This window comes from Ranitomeya imitator, chromosome 1 (assembly GCF_032444005.1).
Source record: "Ranitomeya imitator isolate aRanImi1 chromosome 1, aRanImi1.pri, whole genome shotgun sequence".
Classification (NCBI taxonomy): domain Eukaryota; kingdom Metazoa; phylum Chordata; class Amphibia; order Anura; family Dendrobatidae; genus Ranitomeya; species Ranitomeya imitator.
The window spans coordinates 612,599,258-612,626,928 of record NC_091282.1 but is presented as its reverse complement, the minus strand read 5'-3'; the positions used below and the strand labels follow the sequence as shown (position 1 = coordinate 612,626,928).

Sequence of the window (27,671 nt, the reverse complement as noted above, 5' to 3'; positions counted from 1 at the left end):
CCAACAACACTTATAATTCTCATATCTTGGCTCGGGAATCTGGCAGTCACAACACACACATCATTCATCTTATTTTGAAGTTAGCTATTCAAAGACTCCACACTCGGGCTAGCTATGCCGCACCATTTAGGAGAAATCCATTTCTCTGGTTCTGTTAGAGCTAGAGTTTAACAAGAGGCGCCGTAACAAGGCTCTATCAATGCACTTTCTAAATATGTTCCTAGCATATCTCTATCATACTCTGACGGCGTGTTAAGCTTATTAAATATCTCCCCCCTTTTAGCAAACCTCATGTGTTTGAAGACAAAGAAAGCTTGCACACGCTCCTGGCTAATTAGCATTCATGGCTTGGAGTAGGGGAATTTAAAGGCCCCATGCTGGGGCTTCAAGTTACACAGGGATTGTACTTCCTGCAGTGGGCTGCGAGGGGGAAGGGGGGCCAGAGCCCACCGCATGTGTGATATCAAGGGAGAATTAAGAATCATAAGCGATTTTATACATTAACGTGGCACAGAGTTATTACTACATAAAATGATACTGGTCAGATTTCAAAAATTTGGCTCCGTCACGAAGGGGTTAAAAGGAAGTTAACCTCATGAAAAGACATGTAATACTTTCGTCATCACTCTACGAGGTTCACAGGGTACGCTATGACAGATGAGTTTTAATAAAGTTCTGAGTCTCTTTGGAAAGGGGAGTGGAGTTCATGGCGCTGCCCACTCAATGCTGTCAATACCAGGGGGGTGTAAGATAGTGGAAGCTCATTTTGCACTATGTTTTTGCCCAGGGAGCCAGATAAAGAGAGACTCTTGAGATGCATTTTGATGTCACCCCCTCCCCCACGCCGCATGGTCAGCCATGATATAAGACAAATGTAAGTTTACTTTCATCTTTAATCCCTTTTATTTTGTGATCGATCTGTACATTATAATTGTCTCATTATGGTAATATCTTTTTATTTACTTTTATAAACACTGCCTAATCTTTTTGGAGTAAAAGCTATAATATTTACTAGTCTCGTCCTCCTTACTCTAAAACATACCCCAAGTCCTCTGACGTAAATTACGCTACAGATTGGTTTGGCTCCTGACCTGCTATCAGTCATCGAAATAGGAGCTGGTGGCAGCAGATCATACAGAGCTTGTTGGGTAACAGTGGCACTGACGGAACGGGGTTTATAAGTGTATTGCTTGGCTGCGGCTGGGAATAATTATATCACCTTCACGGCAGTGTGCCCAATAGCCAGTACACGAGCAGGCAGCCTTTCTTGCAACTAATTATCCCAGGTGCAGTTCCCTGACTTTAGAGTAAGGAGGCACCAGAGAGCTGCAAGTTCCTAACCGGAACTGGGATGTAAATAAATCCCTGTGGAAAGAACTGGGGCAACCAAACACCCCTATTCTTAACAGGGGTGCCTGGAGTTTTCTGTTAATCCTTGTCCGTGTTGCCCATATATTTGGCCTCTGTGCTCACCTCCCTGTGCCCTCTCACAATCCCCTAACAGCGCTGCGGGCTTCCCCTCATGCCCTGGGGAACCATGAACCTCTACCCCTCCCAAACTCTCCTTAGGCCCCGTGGCTTCCTCTCTGTCGGCCTCCCGGAGGGACCCACCGCCTTCGTCCTCCGACTCCTCGGGCCCCATAGCTTCCACCCTGTCGGCCTCCCCGAGAACCCACCTCCATTGTCCTCCTCAACCTCCGTTCCATCATCTCATTGGCGGTTGGGTGGCACGCTCGGGTACCCTTTCTCGCGTCCCGAGTGTGTGGTGGGGGGTGCGGGGCACGCACTGCTGGTCTCGTCCATCGCTGCTGCTCCCATGCCACTGCATCAGACGGCTGGGCCCCTGCGGCTTCTGCTTACGGCGCAGCGAGGTCCGGACATGCCTCGCCCAGCTGTGGTCCGAGCGGCCGCAGGCCAGGAACAGCCAGTCCCGAGCCCCATCAGCCTCCACATCAGCGGCGCTTTCCTCCTCCCGCCTCCGGGCTCAGGCCGGGACGCAAAGGGCCCAGGCCCTCGCTCACTTCCCAGCACGTCATAACCAGGCCCAGCCTAAATTCACACATGACTTCCGGCCATCATCACAGCATTTCCGGTGCTGCCCCGGCCCAGTCCGCTGCATCCCTCCTGCATGCACAACTGCTCTGCCTGCATCAGGGAATGCAGAGTATGGTCTAAGGTCCCTTCATCCTGCTGCAGAGCGCGCTAGTCAATCCAATCCATCTGTGCGCTCTGCAGCATCAACAAACCAATAGCACCATAAACGTATCCGCACCAAGCATCAATACAATGCTAACCCCCCACAAACACAAGCAAATAAAGATGGTGCATTTACCCCTGCTCTCACATATACAGCAATTAATTTCGATGATAGGAACATTTTACCACCAACTCCCTCGCGACACAGAACACCGCTACCAGCGACAGCCCCAAACACGATTTATGAACTCATTGCTGACCTCACTGCCCCCAACACACCCTATAGCGACAGCGGTCCCAGGCATAAAAGCCGCAGGACCTCCCACCCCTCCTCAGACAACTCCCATCATCATTCCCTCTATCCCTCCAAGAGACGTTCATTATGCTACCACCGCAGGCACGGATCCCATAGGAGCTGCCACAGATCTCATTCCACTACATGGTGATCCCCGTTCATATCGGAGAAGTCTGACGCATCTGAGTGTCACGATGGGTGGTGCGAGCACACAACATATGCCAGCGGTCACGTGCTCCAACTCTGACTGACAGCTAGAGTGAATCTTCACCCAGGGCTACCAGCCAACCCAACCACCAGATCAACACCGGAGATTCCACCTCAACGGGGTCACTCGGGCTCAGGCACAGGACAGAGATCAAATGTCACGTGCTCCATCACTGGCTGTCAGCCTGGGAGATCTATCCCAAACTCCCAGGGCTTCTAGCCACTTCAAACATAGAACCTCAACCATCGACACTGTGGGAGCCGAAGTCCCTCCATCAACTGGAGTCACTCAGCCAGAGTCATATAGCGCTGAGGATTTTCATTCTAGCGAACTTCACGCTGCACATTGCTCAGGAAATAACGTACATCTCGGCCCCAGGCACATGACAGACGTCAGCTGTCACGTGCACCACCATTGGCCGCCAACCTGGGAGACACGAGCCATCGATACAACAGGATCTGGAGTTCCCCCACTACCGGAATAACGCGGGCTTGGCCACATGGCTATTTTGATGAGTCAAGTGCCACATCATTGGCTGCCGGCCAGGGAGTTCCATCCCCATCTCCCTGGGCCTCTGGTCAACACCGAACCATTGCTACAGCAAGAGTCGGGGCTCCTCCATCACCTGGAGCCAGTCGTGCTCACACACACGGCAGTCAACAGCAGCTACGTGTCACCTCATTAAAAAAAAAGGGGTCTCGAAAGTGGACTCAGTGAATGGTGGAATATGAGTCCCGGTAGTGGACCCAGCAGACAGCGGAGTATGGGTCCCTGAGGTGCACTCAGCTAACGGTGGAATATGTGTCACTGAGGTGGACTCTGCAAATGGTGGAACCAGCTAATGGTGGAATATGGGTCCCTGAGGTGGACTAAGCGGACGGTGGAATATGGGTCGGTCCCTGACGTGGTCTGAGCAAACTGCCTAATATATAATTCATAAATATCCCATGGCGGTTCCGCATGGAGGCGGTATGATGAGGGTTTCCGCAGGAGGCTGACCCTGCAACCCGACATAAGCCGGGGAGTAAAAGCTACAGATGTTTGGCTACGACTCGTGCTGTCACAAAAACACACCTTTTCATTAGATGATAAATTTGCTAACTCACTGTTATCTTCAGATTGGCAGGCCTTCAAAGTCCTTCGCCCCAATGCACAATCATCATGCCCATTGTCCTCCATTCCTATGGGACACTGTGGCCAATCACTGATGCCATTAATCCATGCTTTGGTTACACTGGCTAAATGACAGGTTTATTGTAAGGTGTGGGAAGAGTGGTGCTCTCTAATTCAGGGTCGGCCAGTCACACAGCGATCGTGTAAAATGCAAGGTGTCAATAGAAGTTTTGGAAGCGACTCGGGCAAGAGAAGAGTCGGTTACATCGGCGCAATGGCATTTTTCGGAAATAGCCTTTGTCTTCCAACTAATGGGGTGGATGGATATTACTAAGATCTTTTTCATCAAACAAGCCATTAATGGCTGCAAAAGGTTCCAACCTAGTCAGGAATGCTGCCACCCCATTTCATCGAGTCTACTGCATAATATTATCACAATCTCCTTATCAGTGTGCAAGTCGCAAGATTAGGCAATCCTTGTATGTGCAGCTTTCGCTATCACCTTTTTTCGGCGCACTTCGCATTAACTAATTGGTGCCGCGCCGCGGTCAAAAACCGAACCATCCAGAACGCTGTTCCGAACATTTTTTTTTTTTTTTATCAGGACCTAATATATAATTTATATAATATATAATTCATATAAGTCCCACGACGGTTCAGCATGGAGGTGGTAAGACGAGGAGTTCCGCAGGCGGTTGGGCATGCGACCTGATCTAGGCTGGGGCGTAAAAGCGACATTCGTGTGGCTACGTCTCATGCTGTCCCCAAAAACAGCCCCATCCTTTTCAGCAATGACCACTCGGCAGCCGCAGGCCAGAAGTCAGTGGTCATACGGAGACCAGGGGCCTGCTTGCTATATAACGAGGGATACTTCCGATTCCATGCGTCTTGCAAATATAGACACGTCTGCTCAGTCTGCGGAGGTGGACACCCGCCATGCAAACAGAGCAATTACAAGGCATAACCCTGTTACATAACCACGATGGGCCCCCGGCTAAACTTTTCCCCCAATAAAGGAGCTACACCAGCTATATTATGCTTTTTATATACGGCCTTCTTATCCCTTTCAGATTTAGTCAAACACCAACATTGGCGAACAATCTAAAACCGGCATGTGAATTCCCCGAGATTTTACATTAAAAGATAAAAAAAAAAACAGGTAGAACAGTTGATAGGTATGATCAAAAGCATTGGTAGGCGAGTTAATCAACGAAGACCTCTTAATATGCAGTGACACTCTGCGCATTAGAGTGCGGAAATCCAAATGCCATCCCACCGGTAAGGGGATGTGGGTCTTAGTCAAGGCGTCAGATGGCCCCGTATGCCCTGTAAAAATAGCAGACACTATAAGGTAATAAGATACCTGTGTAGATTCTCTCTCACACACCGACGGGTCCCCTTTTACTAAATATGTTTCATGCAATTTTTAAACAGTGCTTAGAGGCAGTGCAGTCGGCTTTAACCCAAAGGAATACTGGACACATTTATTCCGAATAGGAGCTGCCACCAAAGCAGCTAGGGCAAGAGTATCGGAAGTCGAAGTACAGAAAATGGGTCGTTGGAAATCTGTATGATTTGCCAGATATATTAGACCCGTCCTGCTTTAACACATCTTGTCTCTAAGGGTAAGTTCACACAGGGCTTTTTGCTGTGGGTTTTTTTTCCTGCAGCAAAACCTGATCATCTTGGCAGGAAAGAAGCTACACCAAAAACGCAGGTTTAGGTGCGTTTTTTTTTTCTCTTTGTGCATGCCAAAAAAGTTGAGTGGACACAGATAAAAAAAACCAACTTCCTGTAGATAGTGTGGCGTTGCGCCTAATTTTTGTGTTGGAGGAAACTCGCTTGGCACAGGATTTACGTAGTCAGACACGGTTTTCTCACATAAATCAGTCTATTTGGTTTATTTAGGCATCATAAACCACATAACATAAAGTCCATTTCATTTCATCCATAAACATATCACTACCACCAGTCTTGTTCATGCAGCAGATACATTTCTCTGCCGTATATTACAGTCCCCTTGTCCGGGGTTACCTTCCAGGAGCTCCGCTCCTCACGCTGACTTCTTGTCAGTCCTGTCTTGGACAACAAAGAAGCTGTCCCAGGCTCTGCAGGTACATGGTCTCACCAGGTGCTTCCAGGAAGACTCCACTCACAGGAGCTTCTAACACAGACCGTCCAAGTCCACAGTCTCTCCAGGTGATTCCAGGAAGACTCCACTCACAGGAGCTGCCAACACAAACCGTCCAGGTCCATGGTCTCTCCAGGTGCTTCCAGGAAGACTCCACTCATAGGAGCTTCCAACACAGACCTGACCTCTTCCAGGACCTCCAGTACAGACCATTCAGATCCGAACACTCTCAACCATGTGACCCACACCCTGGTCACATTATGAAGCTGTAACCACCCCCACAGGTGGGAGGTGTGTGTGTGGCTAGTTCGACCCGCCCAGCTCTTCAAACTAGCCCAGTAAGCCTCCCTCTATAAACTATACAAATACTTGTGGGACTACAGGTCCCAGAACAACAATACTGCAGGCTTACCATGCAGACTTCCTCTGTGACACATACTGGTCATTTACAATCCTGCCGCACTTTGTCTCATCACCACAGTTACACCCACGACTGACATGCATTCTTATGGCCTCAATACGCCTCCGTGCATATTCTGAAGAGACCATGCAGCGGCCCCTACCTGTAACAGGGGTCACTGCACGACAATAGATAGAATGAACAGATAGATTGATAGGATGGAATGAATAGATTGATATAACAGATAGATTGATAGAATATATTACCTGCGGTAATCTCTTCCCTGGCATTTTCTCACGTACAGAGGTTACCTCCGGTCAAGCTGTGAGGGAGCGCAGGCTCAGTGACGTCACCGCTGGTTACTGAGCCTGCGCCCGTTGTGTCTCATTCATTCCCCAGTAGCTTACAGCCGGGAGCGGCCGCATTAGCAGCACTCCCGGTTGTAAGCTTTATCTCCCCCAGATACTGCGTGGGACAATCGTTATATTGGACTACGACGGATCAGGGAGTATATGTTTGTTTTTTTATTTTATTTCAGAAGATCGATGGCTTCGCTTGGAATGGCTAAAAAGATGACAAAACTGTGTTTTATTTCATTAAGACTTTTTTCTGCATGAGTGTGTGTTAAATAAACACACATAGATAGATATATCGATAGAAACGATAGATAATAGATAAATACGATAGATAATAGGTAGATAACAGATAATAGACAGATAATACCAAGCCCGATGTTTGGTAATAAACATGATAAAATGGTACATAAAGAGTTAGGCCGGGATCACACATGCGGGAAACTCGGACGAGTATTGCAGTGCGCAGGTGCCGGGAAAGGTCAGAGAGGCCCGGCGTCTGCACACTGCAGTATTTTGCTCTGCCCTCAACAGGGCAAAGTATGCATCTGCAGCAGCCGTGGCAAGAAGACAAGAAGAGGACGTCATCGTATGAAGATGGGAGGCGCCAGACCCTGACCTCGACGCCCATCGGACCGGACCGCAGCGGGACCGCCCCTGGGTGAGTATAATATAACCTGTTTTTCTTATCTTTCAGGATACATCGGGGGCTTATCGACAGCATTACAGAAGGCCATTTTTGGGGTGACAGATTCTCTTTAATACCTGGCACTGCCGCCGGCACTCGGGAGCGGAGCATGTGGCTGCATGTATTTCTATGCAGCCACACGCTCCGCTCCCGAGTGATGGCGGCAGTGCCAGGTATTGAGGTGCAAGATTCGTGCGAGTTTCTCGCAAGTGTGACAACAGCCTTAAACGCAATATCTGTTTAATTGAAGAAAAAAAAAAAAAAATGGAGTGGGCTCTTGCGCAATTTTCTGTGCTAGAGAGGGAAAGCCAGCGACTGGGGGACAGATGTTTGTAGCCTGGGAAAGGGTTAATACCCATGGAGCTTCCCAGGGTATGAATATCAGCCCGCAGCTGTATATTTAGCCTTTACTGGCTATTAAAATAAGATACTTGGCCATTACTAATCCTATAGTTGGTAAAGGGTTAATAAAACACACACATGCAGAATAAAGTATTTTAAGGAAATCAAACACCACACAATTTTGCCATCTTTATTACACTGGTAAGCCAAGCGAAGTCATCGATCTGAAAAAAAAAATAAAATAAAATAAACCAACAGTATACTCCCTGAGTCCGACGCAGTCCTTAATAACAAGTGTCCCAGAACGAGTCCAGTTCTGCTACATCTGGATGCCTGACATCCAGACATAGCAGAGCTTATAGATGACTGCCAGAGATAACTCTTCTTCGGAGGTCGCCTGCACTGCAGTGTTCTCACAATCAGCTGATTGTGAGAACTAGCCTAGTGACCGGAGATAACCCCCGGTCACGTGAACAGCAGTTCTCACAGTAAGCTATGTTATCACGAGAACTGCAGTGGAGGTGGACTTCCAGCAGTGTGAGAAGGTAAGACCTTATTTAAATTTGTAGACATTCGTAGTAAGCTGCGTTTACGCAGTTATTACGCATGTGACTTTACCGCATCCAATGATAGTCTATGGTAAATTTACAGTGCAGCGATGGAGCGTCGCCGCAGTGTAAACAGACATGCTGCGTTCTGGAAAGACGCGTCGCATGTCCGGATACGCAGGTCTGCCGTCTGCGTCTTTTAACGCATAGTGGAGACGGGATTTCATGAAATCCCCTCCACTATGCTGTAACATCCGGACGCTGCGTGTTTGACGCTGCGGCTGTATGCAGCATCAAACACGCAGCGTTTCCTGACCATGGAAACATACCCTTACAAGCAGCTGTAAGCCAACAGTTTGGGTAGTGGGACATTCCTTTGTCTACTGGGAGAGCAAAAGAGCCAAACGATGGCCAGGCGGTAAAAATCTAGGCTTCGCAAAACTGGGGGTCAACTGGAGAGGCATCAGAGGGCTCTAGTGGTGCCAGATCTTCTCGGAAATAGTCAACATCGCTAAAAGGGCCAAAGGACTGGTGATACTAGTGTTACACGCTGGCGGTAATGATCTGGGCAAACGAAAAGTTGCCGTGCTCTATACAGTGATGTCAACAGACATAGAGCGTTTTACCTGTCTATTACCGGATATGGTATTGCTGTGGCCGGAGATAGGGCCTCGAACCGTCGGGCACGGAGCTAAGGACACAGAAGCCATAGAAAAATCAAGAAGATCAATGCGAGGATAGTGAAATTTGTGAAAGGAAAATATGGCATTGTGTTTCGCCACCACGAGCTGGAAGGAGATAATTCAGCACTACTGAGACCGGACGGCATTCACCTCACGGACATCGGGCTCAACATATTTCTGTTAGGTTTGCAGGATGGAGTTGAACAGGCCCTAATGATGACAGGTGGGGGGGGGGTCATACACATGATCCTCCGTGGAGGAAGTGTAAAGAGGGGCAAGGTTAGTAACCGCTCATTGGCCTGTTCGCCTGGCGGTCACAGATAGGGCCTTCAGCGATGAGTCCGTTGCAAAATGTAATTGCCTCTCTCTGCTTATCAAATTAATAAACTGTGACCGACCTGTTCAACCCATCTAGGCCTGTTTGTGTTTTCATTACGGGATCGGTGGGAGTTGGGAAGGCACTGTTTACGACACACGGGTCTCTGCAGTCTGGCAGTACAACACACATGGACGAGTGGGGGTACAACATACTGAGGAGTGTGGTACAACACACAAACTGAGGAGTGGGGTACAGCAAACACACACACACACACTGTCGAGAGGGTGTACAACACACACACACTAAGGCCGGCGTCACACTCAGTGTATAAAAATACGGTCCGTAATTTACGGCCGTAATACGCAGAAAACTCCCCAAAATAGTGGTCCGTATCTCCTCCGTAGGCAGGGTGTGTCAGTGTATTTTGCGCATGGCATCCTCCGTATGTAATCCGTATGGCATCCGTACTGCGAGATTTTCTCGCAGGCTTGCAAAACCGACATACGGACATACAATGGATCCATGTTCTCAAAAAAAATCATAAAAACATATATACTGTTATATATATATATATATATATACACCGTATATACTCGAGTATAAGCCGACCCGAGTATAAGCCGACCCCCCTAATTTTGCCACAAAAAACTGGGAAAACTTATTGACTCGAGTATAAGCCTAGAATGGAAATGCAGCATTTACTGGTGAATTTCAAAAATAAAAATAGATCATTCTTGCCCCATAGCTGTGCCATATAGTGCTCTGCACCGTTCATTATTGCCCCATAGCTCTGCCATATAGTGCTCTGCACCGTTCATATTGCCCCATAGCTGTGCCATATAGTGCTCTGCACCGTTCATATTTCCCCATAGCTCTGCCATATAGTGCTCTGCACCGTTCATATTGCCCCATAGCTGTGCCATATAGTGCTCTGCACCGTTCATTATTGCCCCATAGCTCTGCCATATAGTGCTCTGCACCGTTCATATTTCTCCATAGCTCTGCCATATAGTGCTCTGCACCGTTCATATTTCCCCATAGCTCTGCCATATAGTGCTCTGCACCGTTCATATTTCCCCATAGCTCTGCCATATAGTGCTTTGCACCGTTCATATTGCCCCATAGCTGTGCCATATAGTGCTCTGCACCGTTCATTATTGCCCCATAGCTGTGCCATATAGTGCTCTGCACCGTTCATATTTCCCCATAGCTCTGCCATATAGTGCTCTGCATCGTTCATATTTCCCCATAGCCGTGCCACATAGTGCTCTGCACCGTTCATATTTCCCCATAGCTCTGCCATATAGTGCTCTGCACCGTTCATATTTCCCCATAGCTCTGCCATATAGTGCTATGCACCGTTCATATTTCCCCATAGCTCTGCCATATAGTGCTCTGCATCGTTCATATTTCCCCATAGCCGTGCCACATAGTGCTCTGCACCGTTCATATTTCCCCATAGCTCTGCCATATAGTGCTCTGCACCGTTCATATTTCCCCATAGCTCTGCCATATAGTGCTATGCACCGTTCATATTTCCCCATAGCTGTGCCACATAGTGCTCTGCAACGTTCATATTTCCCCATAGCCGTGCCACATCGTGCTCTGCACCGTTCATTATTGCCCCATAGATGCTCCGTATAAAGCTGTGCTGCTGCTGCTGCAATAAAAAAAAAAAAAAAAAGCCATACTCACCTTTCTTGCTTGCAGCTCCCGGCGTCCGGTCCCGGCGTCTCTCCGCTCTGACTGATCAGGCAGAGGGCGGCGCGCACACTATATGCGTCATCGCGCCCTCTGACCTGAACAGTCAGAGCGGATAGACGCCGGGAAGATGGAGCGACGCCCGGCGTGTGGAAAGTGGACAGGTGACTATGCGATACTTACCTGCTCCCAGCGTCCGGCTCCTTCTCCCGTACAGCTGTCTTCGGTGCCGCAGCCTCTTCCTCTATCAGCGGTTACAGGCACCGCTTATTAGAGAAATGAATAGGAGGCTCCACCCCTATGGGAGGTGGAGCCGCTTATTCATTTCTCTAATGAGCGGTCCCACGTGACCGCTGAACAGTGGAAGAACTGCAGCACCGAAGACCGTGGGACTGCAGGGGGAGCGACAGGATCGCTGGAAGCAGGTAAGTATGCCTCAGCGCCCTCACCCGCCGACCCTGCCACCCACCTTGACTCGAGTATAAGCCGAGAGGGGCACTTTCAGCCCAAAAATTTGGGCTGAAAATCTCGACTTATACTCAAGTATATACGGTATATGTCATTGAGACACATATATATATATATATATATATATATATATATATATATATATATATATATATTTATATATATATTTACTTCAGCGCGATATAGCAGAAGGCCGGTAATTCAATTGTTCAATTGCCGGCTTTTGCTATCTCCTTCCTAAACCCGAAATGATATGAGACATGGTTTACATACAGTAAACCATCTCATATCCCCATTTTTTTTGCATATTCCACACTACTAATGTTAGTAGTGTGTATGTGCAAAATTTGGGCGCTCTAGCTATTAAAGGGTTAAATGGCGGAAAAAATTGGCGTGGGCTCCCGCGCAATTTTCTCCGCCAGAGTAGTAAAGCCAGTGACTGAGGGCAGATATTAATAGCCTGGAGAGGGTCCATGGTTATAGGCCCCCCACCCCCCTGGCTAAAAACATCTGCCCCCAGCCACCCCAGAAAAGGCACATCTGGAAGATGCGCCTATTCTGGCACTTGGCCACTTTCTTCCCATTCCCTTGTAGTGGTGGGATATGGGGTAATGAAGGGATAATGTCACCTTGCTATTGTAAGGTGACATTAAGCCAGATTAATAATGGAGAGGCGTCAATTCTGACACCTATCCATTATTAATCCAATAGCATGAAATGGTTAAAAAAAACACACACACACATTATTAAAAAGTATTTTAACCCCTTTACCCTCAAGGGTGGTTTGCACATTAATGACCAGGCCAATTTTTACAATTCTGACCACTGTCCCTTTATGAGGTTATAACTCTGGAACGCTTCAACGGATCCCAGTGATTCTGACATTGTTTTCTCGGGACATATTGTACTTCATGATAGTGGTAAAAATTCTTTGATAGTACCTGCGTTTGTTTGTGAAAAAAACGGAAATTTGGCGAAAATTATGAAAATTTCGCAATTTTCCAACTTTGAATTTTTATGCAAATAAATCACAGAGATATGTCACACAAAATACTTAATAAGTAACATTTCCCACATGTTTACTTTACATCAGCACAATTTTGGAACCAAAATTTTTTTTTGTTAGGGAGTTATAAGGGTTAAAAGTTGACCAGCCATTTTTCATTTTTACAACACCATTTTTTTTTAGGGACCACATCTCATTTGAAGTCATTTTGAGGGGTCTATATGATAGAATGGTGTCACACTTGGGTATTTTCTAAAAACTGCACCCCTCAAGGTGCTCAAAACCATATTCAAGAAGTTTATTAACCCTTCTGGTGCTTCACAGGAATTTTTGGAATGTTTAAATAAAAATGAACATTTAACTTTTTTTCACAAAAAATTTACTTCATCTCCAATTTGTTTTATTTTACCAAGGGTAACAGGAGAAAATAAACCCCAAAAGTTGTTGTACAATTTGTCCTGAGTACGCTGATACCCCATATGTGGGGGTAAATCACTGTTTGGGCTAATGGGAGAGCTCGGAAGGGAAGGAGCGCCGTTTGACTTTTCAATGCAAAATTGACAGGAATTGAGATGGGACACCATGTTGCGTTTGGAGAGCCACTGATGTGCCTGAACATTGAAACCCCCCACAAGTGACACCATTTTGGAAAGTAGACCCCCTAAGGAACTTATCTAGAGGTGTGGTGAGCACTTTGACCCACCAAGTGCTTCACAGAAGTTTACAATGCAGAACCGTAAAAATAAAAAAATCTTATTTTTTCACAAAAATTATCTTTTCGCCCCCAATTTTTTATTTTCCCAAGGGTAAGAGAGGAAATTGGACCCCAAAAGTTGTTGTACAATTTGTCCTGAGTACGCTGATACCCCATATGTGGGGGTAAACCACTGTTTGGGCGCATGGAAGAGCTCGGAAGGGAAGGAGCGCCGTTTGACTTTTCAATGCAAAATTGACAGGAATTGAGATGGGACGCCATGTTGCGTTTGGAGAGCCACTGATGTGCCTAAACATTGAAACCCCCCACAAGTGACACCGTTTTGGAAAGTAGACCCCCTAAGGAATTTATCTACATGTGTTTTGAGTGCTTTGACCCGCCAAAGCTTCACAGAAGTTTATAATGCAGAGCCGTAAAAATAAAACAAAAATTTTTCCCACAAAAATTATTTTTTAGCCCCCAGTTTTGTATTTTCCCGAGGGTAACAGGAGAAATTGGACCCCAAAATTTGTTGTCCAATTTGTCCTGAGTGCGCTGATACCCCATATGTGGGGGGGAACCACTGTTTGGGCGCACTGGAGGGCTCGGAAGGGAAGGAGCTCCATTTGGAATGCAGACTTAGATGGAATGGTCTGCAGGTGTCACATTGCGTTTGCAGAGCCCCTAATGTACCTAAACAGTAGAAACCCCCCACAAGTGACCACATATTGGAAACTAGACCCCCTAAGGAACTCATCTAGATGTGTTGTGAGAGCTTTGAACCCCCAAGTGTTTCACTACAGTTGGGCACACGGGAGAGCTCGGAAGGGAAGGAGCACTGTTTTACTTTTTCAACGCAGAATTGGCTGGAATTGAGATCGGACGCCATGTCGCGTTTGGAGAGCCCCTGATGTGCCTAAACAGTGGAAACCCCTCAATTATAACTGAAACCCTAATCCAAACACACCCCTAACCCTAACCACAGCTCTAACCCTGACACACCCCTAACCCTAATCCCAACCCTATTCCCAACTGTAAATGTAATCTAAACCCTAACCGTAACTTTAGCCCCAACCCTAACCCTAACTTTAGCCCCAACCCTAACCCTAACTTTAGCCCCAACCCTAACTGTAGCCCCAACCCTAACCCTAGCCCTAACCCTAGCCCTAACCCTAGCCCTAACCCTAGCCCTAACCCTAGCCCTAACCCTAACCCTAGCCCTAATGGGAAAATGGAAATAAATACATTTTTTTTATTTTTCCCTAACTAAGGGGGTGATGAAGGGGGGGTTTGATTTACTGTTATAGCGGGTTTTTTAGCGGATTTTTATGATTGGCAGCCGTCACACACTGAAAGACGCTTTTTATTGCAAAAAATATTTTTTGCGTTACCACATTTTGAGAGCTATAATTTTTCCATATTTTGGTCCACAGAGTCTTGTGAGGTCTTGATTTTTGCGAGACGAGTTGACGTTTTATTGGTAACATTTTCGGGCACGTGACATTTTTTGATCGCTTTTTATTACGATTTTTGTGAGGCAGAATGACCAAAAACCAGCTATTCATAAATTTCTTTTGTGGGAGGCGTTTATACCGTTCCGCGTTTGGTAAAATTGATAAAGCAGTTTTAGTCTTCGGGTCAGTACGATTACAGCGATACCTCTATATCATTTTTTTTTATGTTTTGGCGCTTTTATACGATAAAAACTATTCTATAGAAAAAAATAATTATTTTTGCATCGCTTTATTCTCAGGACTATAACTTTTTTATTTTTTCGCTGATGATGCTGTATGGCGGCTCGTTTTTGCGGGACAAGATGACGTTTTCAGCGGTATCATGGTTATTTATATCTGTCTTTTTGATCGCGTGTTATTCCACTTTTTGTTTGGCGGTATGATAATAAAGCGTTGTTTTTTGCCTCGGTTTTTTTTTTTTCTTACGGTGTTTACTGAAGGTTTAACTAGTGGGCCAGTTTTATAGGTGGGGTCGTTACGATGCGGCAATACTAAATATGTGTACTTTTATTGTTTTTTTTTTATTATTTAAATAAAGAAATGTATTTATTGGAATAATTTTTATTTTTTTTTCATTATTTAGGAATATTTTTTTTTTTTTACACATTTGGAAAATTTTTTTTTTACTTTTTTACTTTGTCCCAGGGGGGGACATCACAGATCGATGATTTGACAGTTTGCACAGCACTCTGTCAGATCACCGATCTGACATGCAGCACTGCAGGCTTCACAGTGCCTGCTCTGAGCAGGCTCTGTGAAGCCACCTCCCTCCCTGCAGGACCTGGATGCCGCGGCCATCTCGGATCCGGGGCCTGCAGCGAGGAAGGAGGTAGGAGCCCCCTCCCTGCGCGATGCTTCCCTGTACCGCCAGCACATCGCGATCATGTTTGATCACGGTGTGCCGGGGGTTAATGTGCCGGGGGCGGTCTGTGACCGCTCCTGGCACATAGTGCCGGATGTCAGCTGCGATAGGCAGCTGACACCCGGCCGCGATCGGCGGCGCTCCCCCCGTGACGTACTATCCCGTCGAGGGTCAGACAGGCCCAGGGCACCTCGACGGGATAGTACGTCTAAGGTCAGAAAGGGGTTAATGAAATAAACACACAGGTTGTTTTAATATTTCGAGCTCCCAGGCTCGAGTTCATATGAGGACAATCAGCAGAGGGCGCATCACCGCGAATGAAGGTAACTGTTTTGGCGCTTTTATACAATAAAAACTATTTTATAGAAAAAATTATTTTTGCATCGCTTTATTCTGAGGACTATAACTTTTTTATTTTTTCGCTGATGATGCTGTTTGGCGGCTCGTTTTTTGCGGGACAAGATGACGCTTTCAGCGGTACCATGGTTATTTATATCCGTCTTTTTCATCGCGTGAAGGTAACTACAGATCATTGACCTACATTACCTTCATTCCCCGGGGTTTTACAGGCAGGAGCACAGCTGCATTATAGCAGAGCTCCTGCCTGTAAAATATTTTAACCCCCCTTTATTTCCATTTTCCCATTAGGGCTAGGGTTAGGGCTAGGGTTAGGGTTATGGTAAGGGCTAGGGTTAGGGCTAGGGTTAAGGCTACAGTTAGGGTTAAGGCTACAGTTAGGGTTGGGGTAAAGTTAGGGTTATAGTTTGGATTACATTTACGGTTGGGAATAGGGTTTAGATTTAGGGGTGTGTCTGGGTCAGAGGTGTGGTTAGGGTTACTGTTGGAATTAGGGTTAGGGGTGTTTTGATTAGGGTTTCAGTTATAATTGGGGGTTTCCACTGTTTAGGCACATCAGGGGCTCTCCAAACGCGACATGGCGTCCGATCTCAATTCCAGCCAATTCTGCGTTGAAAAAGTAAAACAGGGCTCCTTCCCTTCCGAGCTCTCCCGTGTGCCCAAACAGGAGTTTACCCCAACATATAGGGTATCAGCGTACTCAGGACAAATAGGACAACAACTTTTGGGGTCCAATTTCTCCTGTTACCCTTGGGAAAATACAAAACTGGGGGCTAAAAAATAATTTTTGTGGGAAAAAAAAGGATTTTTTATTTTCACGGCTCTGCGTTTTAAACTGTAGTGAAACACTTGGGGGCTCAAAGTTCTCACAACACATCTAGATAAGTTCCTTGGGGGGTCTAGTTTCCAATATGGGGTCACTTCTGGGGGGTTTCTACTGTTTAGGTACATTAGGGGCTCTGCAAACGCAATGTGACGCCTGCAGACCATAACATCTAAGTCTGCATTCCAAATGGCGCTCCTTCCCTTCCGAGCCCTCCCATGCGCCCAAACGGTGGTTCCACCCCACATATGGGGTATCAGCGCACTCAGGACAAATTGCTCAACAACTATTGGGGTCCAATTTCTCCTGTTACCCTCGGGAAAATACAAAACTGGGGGCTAAAAAATAATTTTTGTGGGAAAAAATGTTTGTTTTATTTTTACGGCTCTGCATTATAAACTTCTGTGAAGCACTTGGAGGGTCAAAGTGCTCACCACACATCCAGATAAGTTTCTTAGGGGGTCTACTTTCCAAAATGGTGTCACTTGTGGGGGGTTTCAATGTTTAGGCACATCAGTGGCTCTCCAATTGCAACATGGCCTCCCATCTCAATTCCTGTCAATTTTGCATTGAAAAGTCAAACGGAACTCCTTCCCTTCCGAGCTCTCCCATGCGCCCAAACAGTGGTTTACCCCCACATATGGGGTATCAGCGAACTCAGGACAAATTGTACAACAACTTTTTAGTTACAATTTCTTCTCTTACCATTGGGAAAATAAAAAAATTGGGGGCGAAAAGAAAATTTTTGTGAAAAAAAATGATTTTTTATTTTTACGGTTCTGCATTGTAAACTTCTGTGAAGCACTTGGTGGGTCAAAGTGCTCACCACACCTCTAGATAAGTTCCTTAGGGGGTCTACTTTCCAAAATGGTGTCACTTGTGGGGGGTTTCAATGTTTAGGCACATCAGTGGCTCTCCAAACGCAACATGACGTCCCATCTCAATACCTGTCAATTTTGCATTGAAAAGTCAAATTGCCCTCCTTCCCTTCCGAGCTCTGTCATGCGCCCAAACAGTGGTTTACCTCCACTTATGGGGTATCGGCGTACTCAGGACAAATTGTACAACAACGTTTGGGGTCCATTTTCTCCTGTAACCCTTGGTAAAATAAAACAAATTGGAGCTGAAGTAAATTTTTTGTGAAAAAAAGTTAAATGTTAATTTTTATTTAAACATTCCAAAAATTCCTGTGAAACACCTGAAGGGTTAATAAACTTCTTGAATGTGGTTTTGAGAACCTTGAGGGGTGCAGTTTTTAGAATGGTGTCACACTTGGGTATTTTCTATCATATAGACCCCTCAAAATGACCTCAAATGAGATGTGGTCCCTAAAATAAAATGGTGTTGTAAAAATGAGAAATTGCTGGTCAACTTTTAACCCTTATAACTCCCTAACAAAAAAAAAAATTTGGTTCCAAAATTCTGCTGATGTAAAGTAGACATGTGGGAAATGTTACTTATTAAGTATTTTGTGTGACATATCTCTGTGATTTAATTGCATAAAAATTCAAAGTTGGAAAATTGCGAAATTTTCAAAATTTTCGCCAAATTTCTGTTTTTTTCACAAATAAACGCAGGTAATATCAAAGAAATGTTACCACTATCATGAAGTACAATATGTCACGAGAAAACAATGTCAGAATCACCGGGATCCGTTGAAGCGTTCCAGAGTTATAACCTCATAAAGGGACAGTGGTCAGAATTGTAAAAATTGGCCCGGTCCATAACGTGCAAACCACCCTTGGGGGTAAAGGGGTTAATGTCACCTTACAATAGCAAGGTGACATTAACCCTTCATTACCCCATATCCCACCGCTACACGGGAATGGGAAGAGAGAGGCCAAGTGCCAGAATAGGCGCATCTTCCAGATGTGCCTTTTCTGGGGTGGCTGGGGGCGGATGTTTTTAGCCGGGGGGGGGGGAGGGAATATCCATGGACCCTCTCCAGGCAATTACCGTATATACTCGAGTATAAGCCGACCCGAGTATAAGCCGACCCCCCTAATTTTGCCACAAAAAACTGGGAAAACTTATTGACTCGAGTATAAGCCTAGGGTGGAAATGCAGCATTTACCGGTGAATTTCAAAAATAAAAATAGATCATTATTTCCCCATAGCTGTGCCATATAGTGCTCTGCACCGTTCATATTTCCCCATAGGTGTGAACCATATAGTGCTCTGCACCGTTCATTGTGCCCCCTAGCTGTGCCATATACGGTGCTCTGCACCGTTCATTGTGCCCCATAGATGTGCCATATACGGTGCTCTGCACCGTTCACTGTGCCCCATAGCTGTGCCATATACGGTGCTCTGCACCGTTCACTGTGCCCCATACATAGCTGTGCTGTGCCATATACGGTGCTCTGCACCGTTCACTGTGCCCCATAGCTGTGCTGTGCCATATACGGTGCTCTGCACCGTTCACTGTGCCCCATAGCTGTGCTGTGCCATATACGGTGCTCTGCACCGTTCACTGTGCCCCATAGCTGTGCTGTGCCATATACGGTGCTCTGCACCGTTCACTGTGCCCCATAGCTGTGCTGTGCCATATACGGTGATCTGCACCGTTCACTGTGCCCCATAGTTGTGCTGTGCCATATACGGTGCTCTGCACCGTTCACTGTGCCTCATAGCTGTGCTGTGCCATATACGGTGCTCTGCACCGTTCACTGTGCCCCATAGCTGTGCTGTGCCATATACGGTGCTCTGCACCGTTCACTGTGCCCCATACATAGCTGTGCTGTGCCATATACGGTGCTCTGCACCGTTCACTGTGCCCCATAGCTGTGCTGTGCCATATACGGTGCTCTGCACCGTTCACTGTGCCCCATAGCTGTGCTGTGCCATATACGGTGCTCTGCACCGTTCACTGTGCCCCATAGCTGTGCTGTGCCATATACGGTGCTCTGCACCGTTCACTGTGCCCCATACATAGCTGTGCTGTGCCATATACGGTGCTCTGCACCGTTCACTGTGCCCCATAGCTGTGCTGTGCCATATACGGTGCTCTGCACCGTTCACTGTGCCCCATAGATGTTCCACATAAATTTGTGCCGCCGCTGCCGCAATAAAGAAAAAAAACACATACTCACCTCCCTTGATTGCAGCTCCCGGCGTCTCGTTCCGGCGCCTCCATCTTCCCGGCGTCTCTGCTCTGACTGATCAGGCAGAGGGCGCCGCGCACACTATATGCGTCATCGCGCCCTCTGCCTGAACAGTCAGAGAGCAGAGACGCCGGGAAGATGGAGGCGCCGGCCGGGAAGATGGATCGGCGCCCGGCGGCTGGAACGAGGACAGGTGAATATGCTATACTCACCTAGTCCTGGCGATCCTCGCGCTGTCCCCTCCTGTCTTCGGTGCCGCAGCTTCTTTCTCTATCAGCGGTCACCGGCACCGCTGATTAGAGAAATGAATAAGCGGCTCCGCCCCTATGGGAGGTGGAGCCGCTTATTCATTTCTGTAATGAGCGGTCCCACGTGACCGCTGAAGAGAGGAAGAAACTGCAGCGCCGAAGCCCGTGGGACGGCAGGGACAGCGCGAGGATCGCTGGGACTAGGTAAGTATACCCCAGCGCCCTCAGCCCCTCACCTGCCGACCCCACCGCTACCGTGACTCGAGTATAAGCCGAGGGGGGCACTTTCAGCCCAAAAATTTGGGCTGAAAATCTCGGCTTATACTCGAGTATATACGGTAATATCTGCCCTCAGTCACTGGCTTTACTACTCTGGCGGAGAAAATTGCACGGGAGCCCACGCCAATTTTTTTCGCCATTTAACCCTATAATTTAATAGCTAGAGTGCCCAAATTTTGCACATACACACTACTAACATTAGTAGTGTGGAATATGCAAAAAAATGGGGATATGAGATGGTTTCCTGTATGTAACCATGTCTCATATCATGTCGGGTTTAGGAAGGAGATAGCAAAAGCCGGCAATTGAATTACCGGCTTTAAAGCTATCTAGCGCTGTATTAAATATTAATATATATATGTGTCTCAATTATATATATATATATATATATATATATATATATATATATATATATATATATATGTGTGTATATATACCTATTCTATGTGTAGACATTTATTCTACCTATTCTATTGTAAGCTGTCAGTGTGATTTTACTGTAAACCGCACTGAATTGCCGGCTTTTCTCTCTAACACCGCTGCGTATTTCTCGCAAGTCACACTGCTGGTCTGTGTGTAATCCTATTTTTCTGGCCCCCATAGACTTTCACTGGCGGATTTTTTGCGCAATACGGTGACAAACGCAGCATGCTGCGATTTTCTACGGCCGCAGAAGACCATATAATACAGATCAGTAAAATACGGCTGATAGGAGCTGGGGCATAGAGAAGCATTGTACCGTATGCAATCCATATTTTCAGCACCTCTCTTACATCCGTAAAACTCGCTAGTGTGGGGCCGGCCTAAGGAGTGGAGGTACAGCGCACACATACACACTGAGGAGTCGGTGTACAGTGAGCACACATGCACTGAGGAGTGGGGCAACAGCGTGCACACTGACAAGTGGGGGTACAACACAGGAGTGGGGGTACAGCAAACACACACACTGTGGAATAGATCACACACTGAAGAGAGGCGGTACAGCACACATACTGAGGAGTGGGGTTACAACACACACACACACAGAAGACGAGTGGGGGTACAACAGACACTGAGGAAGGGGGGGTACAACACGTACACACTGAGGAGTAGGGGATACAACACACACGCACTGAGGATTGGGGGATACAAAGCACACGCACTGAGGAGTGGGGGATACAGCGCACACGCACTGAGGAGTGGGAGTACAACACACGCACTCACGAGTGGCAGTACAACACACAAACTGATGAGTGGGGTACAGCGCATACAAACGCTGAGAAATAGGGGTACAACACACTCACTGAGGAGAGGGTGTATAACATGCACACACTGAGAAGTGGGGATACAACACAAACTGAGGAGCGGGGATAAAACACACACGCACTAAGGAGTGGAGGTACAATGCACACATAAACACTGAGGAGTCGGTGTACACTGAGCACACCGCACTGAGGAGTGCGGGAACAGTGTGCACACTGACAACTGGGGTACAACAAACAGGAGTGGGGGTACAGTACACACACACACTGAGGAATAGGGGGACACACACTGATGAGAGGGGGTACAACATATACTGAGGAGTGGGGTTACAACAGACACTGAGGAATGAGGGGTACAACACATACACATTGAGGAGTGGGGGATACAACACACACGCACTGAGGAATAGGGGGACACACACTGATGAGAGGGGGTACAACATATACTGAGGAGTGGGGTTACAACACACACAAACACACACACAGAGGAGTGGGGGTACAACAGACACTGAGGAATGAGGGGTACAACACATACACATTGAGGAGTGGGGGATACAGCGCACACGCACTGAGGAGCGGGGATACAGCGCACACACTGAGGAGCGGGGATACAGCGCACACACTGAGGAGCGGGGATACAGCGCACACACTGAGGAGCGGGGATACAGCGCGCACACTGAGGAGCGGGGATACAGCGCGCACACTGAGGAGCGGGGATACAGCGCGCACACTGAGGAGCGGGGATACAGCGCGCACACTGAGGAGCGGGGATACAGCGCGCACACTGAGGAGCGGGGATACATGGCACACACTGAGGAGCGGGGGATACATGGCACACACTGAGGAGCGGGGGATACAGCGCACACACTGAGGAGCGGGGATACATGGCACACACTGAGGAGCGGGGATACATGGCACACACTGAGGAGCGGGGATACATGGCACACACTGAGGAGCGGGGGATACATGGCACACACTGAGGAGCGGGGATACATGGCACACACTGAGGAGCGGGGATACATGGCACACACTGAGGAGCGGGGATACATGGCACACACTGAGGAGCGGGGATACATGGCACACACTGAGGAGCGGAGGATACATGGCACACACTGAGGAGCGGGGGATACATGGCACACACTGAGGAGCGGGGGATACATGGCACACACTGAGGAGCGGAGGATACATGGCACACACTGAGGAGCGGGGATACATGGCACACACTGAGGAGCGGGGATACATGGCACACACTGAGGAGCGGAGGATACATGGCACACACTGAGGAGCGGGGATACATGGCACACACTGAGGAGCGGGGGATACATGGCACACAGTGAGGAGCGGGGGATACAGCGCACACACTGAGGAGCGGGGATACATGGCACACACTGAGGAGCGGGGATACATGGCACACACTGAGGAGCGGGGATACATGGCACACACTGAGGAGCGGGGGATACATGGCACACACTGAGGAGCGGGGATACATGGCACACACTGAGGAGCGGGGATACATGGCACACACTGAGGAGCGGGGATACATGGCACACACTGAGGAGCGGGGATACATGGCACACACTGAGGAGCGGAGGATACATGGCACACACTGAGGAGCGGGGATACATGGCACACACTGAGGAGCGGGGGATACATGGCACACACTGAGGAGCGGGGGATACATGACACACACTGAGGAGCGGGGATACATGGCACACACTGAGGAGCGGGGATACATGGCACACACTGAGGAGCGGGGGATACATGGCACACACTGAGGAGCGGAGGATACATGGCACACACTGAGGAGCGGGGATACATGGCACACACTGAGGAGCGGGGGATACATGGCACACACTGAGGAGCGGGGATACATGGCACACACTGAGGAGCGGGGATACATGTCACACACTGAGGAGCGGGGGATACATGGCACACACTGAGGAGCGGGGATACATGGCACACACTGAGGAGCGGGGATACATGGCACACACTGAGGAGCGGGGATACATGGCACACACTGAGGAGCGGGGGATACATGGCACACACTGAGGAGCGGGGGATACAGCGCACACACTGAGGAGCGGGGGATACATGGCACACACTGAGGAGCGGGGGATACATGGCACACACTGAGGAGCGGGGATACATGGCACACACTGAGGAGCGGGGGATACATGGCACACACTGAGGAGCGGGGGATACATGGCACACACTGAGGAGCGGGGGATACATGGCACACACTGAGGAGCGGGGGATACATGGCACACACTGAGGAGCGGGGGATACATGGCACACACTGAGGAGCGGAGGATACATGGCACACACTGAGGAGCGGGGATACATGGCACACACTGAGGAGCGGGGGATACAGCGCACACACTGAGGAGCGGGGATACATGGCACACACTGAGGAGCGGGGATACATGGCACACACTGAGGAGCGGGGATACATGGCACACACTGAGGAGCGGGGATACATGGCACACACTGAGGAGCGGGGATACATGACACACACTGAGGAGCGGGGTACAGTACACGCACATCCGGGGACCGCACTCACCCGCTGTGCACAGAAGAAGAAGCGGCGCTGTCACCACCGACATAATGCGAGCAACGGGCGAAAAAGAAGAGGAAGCCCCGCCCTGCATCTGACTCCACCCCGAAACGGTGACAATTATCGCTCTAAAGTTCCTCCCTCCGCACCTTTGATTGATGACGTCATAGCTGCATTTTGCTGTGAGCGGACAAGATTCTGTAGTCTCGCGCCCCCGTGTCTGCACACCTGTATATACCGCTCCCCCGTGTTTGTATACACCTGTATATACCGCTCCCCCGTGTTTGTATACACCTGTATATACCGCTCCCCCGTGTTTGTATACACCTGTATATACCGCTCCCCCGTGTTTGTATACACCTGTATATACCGCTCCCCCGTGTTTGTATACACCTGTATATACCGCTCCCCCGTGTTTGTATATACCGCTCCCCCGTGTTTGTATACACCTGTATATACCGCTCCCCCGTGTTTGTATACACCTGTATATACCGCTCCCCCGTGTTTGTATACACCTGTATATACCGCTCCCCCGTGTTTGTATACACCTGTATATACCGCTCCCCCGTGTTTGTATATACCGCTCCCCCGTGTTTGTATACACCTGTATATACCGCTCCCCCGTGTTTGTATACACCTGTATATACCGCTCCCCCGTGTTTGTATACACCTGTATATACCGCTCCCCCGTGTTTGTATACACCTGTATATACCGCTCCCCCGTGTTTGTATACACCTGTATATACCGCTCCCCCGTGTTTGTATACACCTGTATATACCGCTCCCCCGTGTTTGTATACACCTGTATATACCGCTCCCCCGTGTTTGTATACACCTGTATATACCGCTCCCCCGTGTTTGTATACACCTGTATATACCGCTCCCCCGTGTTTGTATATACCGCTCCCCCGTGTTTGTATACACCTGTATATACCGCTCCCCCGTGTTTGTATACACCTGTATATACCGCTCCCCCGTGTTTGTATACACCTGTATATACCGCTCCCCCGTGTTTGTATACACCTGTATATACCGCTCCCCCGTGTTTGTATATACCGCTCCCCCGTGTTTGTATACACCTGTATATACCGCTCCCCCGTGTTTGTATACACCTGTATATACCGCTCCCCCGTGTTTGTATACACCTGTATATACCGCTCCCCCGTGTTTGTATACACCTGTATATACCGCTCCCCCGTGTTTGTATACACCTGTATATACCGCTCCCCCGTGTTTGTATACACCTGTATATACCGCTCCCCCGTGTTTGTATATACCGCTCCCCCGTGTTTGTATACACCTGTATATACCGCTCCCCCGTGTTTGTATACACCTGTATATACCGCTCCCCCGTGTTTGTATACACCTGTATATACCGCTCCCCCGTGTTTGTATACACCTGTATATACCGCTCCCCCGTGTTTGTATATACCGCTCCCCCGTGTTTGTATACACCTGTATATACCGCTCCCCCGTGTTTGTATACACCTGTATATACCGCTCCCCCGTGTTTGTATACACCTGTATATACCGCTCCCCCGTGTTTGTATACACCTGTATATACCGCTCCCCCGTGTTTGTATATACCGCTCCCCCGTGTTTGTATACACCTGTATATACCGCTCCCCCGTGTTTGTATACACCTGTATATACCGCTCCCCCGTGTTTGTATACACCTGTATATACCGCTCCCCCATGTTTGTATACACCTGTATATACCGCTCCCCCGTGTTTGTATATACCGCTCCCCCGTGTTTGTATACACCTGTATATACCGCTCCCCCGTGTTTGTATACACCTGTATATACCGCTCCCCCGTGTTTGTATACACCTGTATATACCGCTCCCCCGTGTTTGTATACACCTGTATATACCGCTCCCCCGTGTTTGTATACACCTGTATATACCGCTCCCCCGTGTTTGTATACACCTGTATATACCGCTCCCCCGTGTTTGTATATACCGCTCCCCCGTGTTTGTATACACCTGTATATACCGCTCCCCCGTGTTTGTATACACCTGTATATACCGCTCCCCCGTGTTTGTATACACCTGTATATACCGCTCCCCCGTGTTTGTATACACCTGTATATACCGCTCCCCCGTGTTTGTATACACCTGTATATACCGCTCCCCCGTGTTTGTATACACCTGTATATACCGCTCCCCCGTGTTTGTATACACCTGTATATACCGCTCCCCCGTGTTTGTATATACCGCTCCCCCGTGTTTGTATACACCTGTATATACCGCTCCCCCGTGTTTGTATACACCTGTATATACCGCTCCCCCGTGTTTGTATACACCTGTATATACCGCTCCCCCGTGTTTGTATACACCTGTATATACCGCTCCCCCGTGTTTGTATACACCTGTATATACCGCTCCCCCGTGTTTGTATACACCTGTATATACCGCTCCCCCGTGTTTGTATACACCTGTATATACCGCTCCCCCGTGTTTGTATATACCGCTCCCCCGTGTTTGTATACACCTGTATATACCGCTCCCCCGTGTTTGTATACACCTGTATATACCGCTCCCCCGTGTTTGTATACACCTGTATATACCGCTCCCCCGTGTTTGTATACACCTGTATATACCGCTCCCCCGTGTTTGTATACACCTGTATATACCGCTCCCCCGTGTTTGTATACACCTGTATATACCGCTCCCCCGTGTTTGTATACACCTGTATATACCGCTCCCCCGTGTTTGTATACACCTGTATATACCGCTCCCCCGTGTTTGTATATACCGCTCCCCCGTGTTTGTATACACCTGTATATACCGCTCCCCCGTGTTTGTATACACCTGTATATACCGCTCCCCCGTGTTTGTATACACCTGTATATACCGCTCCCCCGTGTTTGTATACACCTGTATATACCGCTCCCCCGTGTTTGTGTACACCTGCATATACTGCTCCCCCGTGTTTGTATACACCTGTATATACCGCTCCCCCGTGTTTGTATATACCGCTCCCCCGTGTTTGTGTACACCTGTATATACCGCTCCCCCGTGTCTGTGTACACCTGTATATACCGCTCCCCCGTGTTTGTGTACACCTGTATATACCGCTCCCCCGTGTCTGTGTACACCTGTATATACCGCTCCCCCGTGTTTGTATACACCTGTATATACCGCTCCCCCGTGTTTGTATACACCTGTATATACCGCTCCCCCGTGTTTGTGTACACCTGTATATACCGCTCCCCCGTGTCTGTGTACACCTGTATATACCGCTCCCCCGTGTTTGTATACACCTGTATATACCGCTCCCCCGTGTTTGTATACACCTGTATATACCGCTCCCCCGTGTTTGTATACACCTGTATATACCGCTCCCCCGTGTTTGTATACACCTGTATATACCGCTCCCCCGTGTTTGTATACACCTGTATATACCGCTCCCCCGTGTTTGTATACACCTGTATATACCGCTCCCCCGTGTTTGTATACACCTGTATATACCGCTCCCCCGTGTTTGTATATACCGCTCCCCCGTGTTTGTATACACCTGTATATACCGCTCCCCCGTGTT

General features: G+C 48.2%; 1 protein-coding gene across 1 annotated transcript in view; it reads right to left on the bottom strand.

Moving 5' to 3' along the window:
• Positions 1 to 24,360, bottom strand: part of IGSF8 (immunoglobulin superfamily member 8) — a 34,814-nt gene extending 10,454 nt beyond the window's left edge. Inside the window, exon 1 of the mRNA XM_069726121.1 lies at positions 24,134 to 24,360. Coding sequence (XP_069582222.1) covers positions 24,134 to 24,221 — 88 coding nt within the window. The 5' untranslated portion in view covers positions 24,222 to 24,360. The remainder of the gene's footprint in view (positions 1 to 24,133) is intronic.
• Positions 24,361 to 27,671: the final 3,311 nt, after the last annotated feature.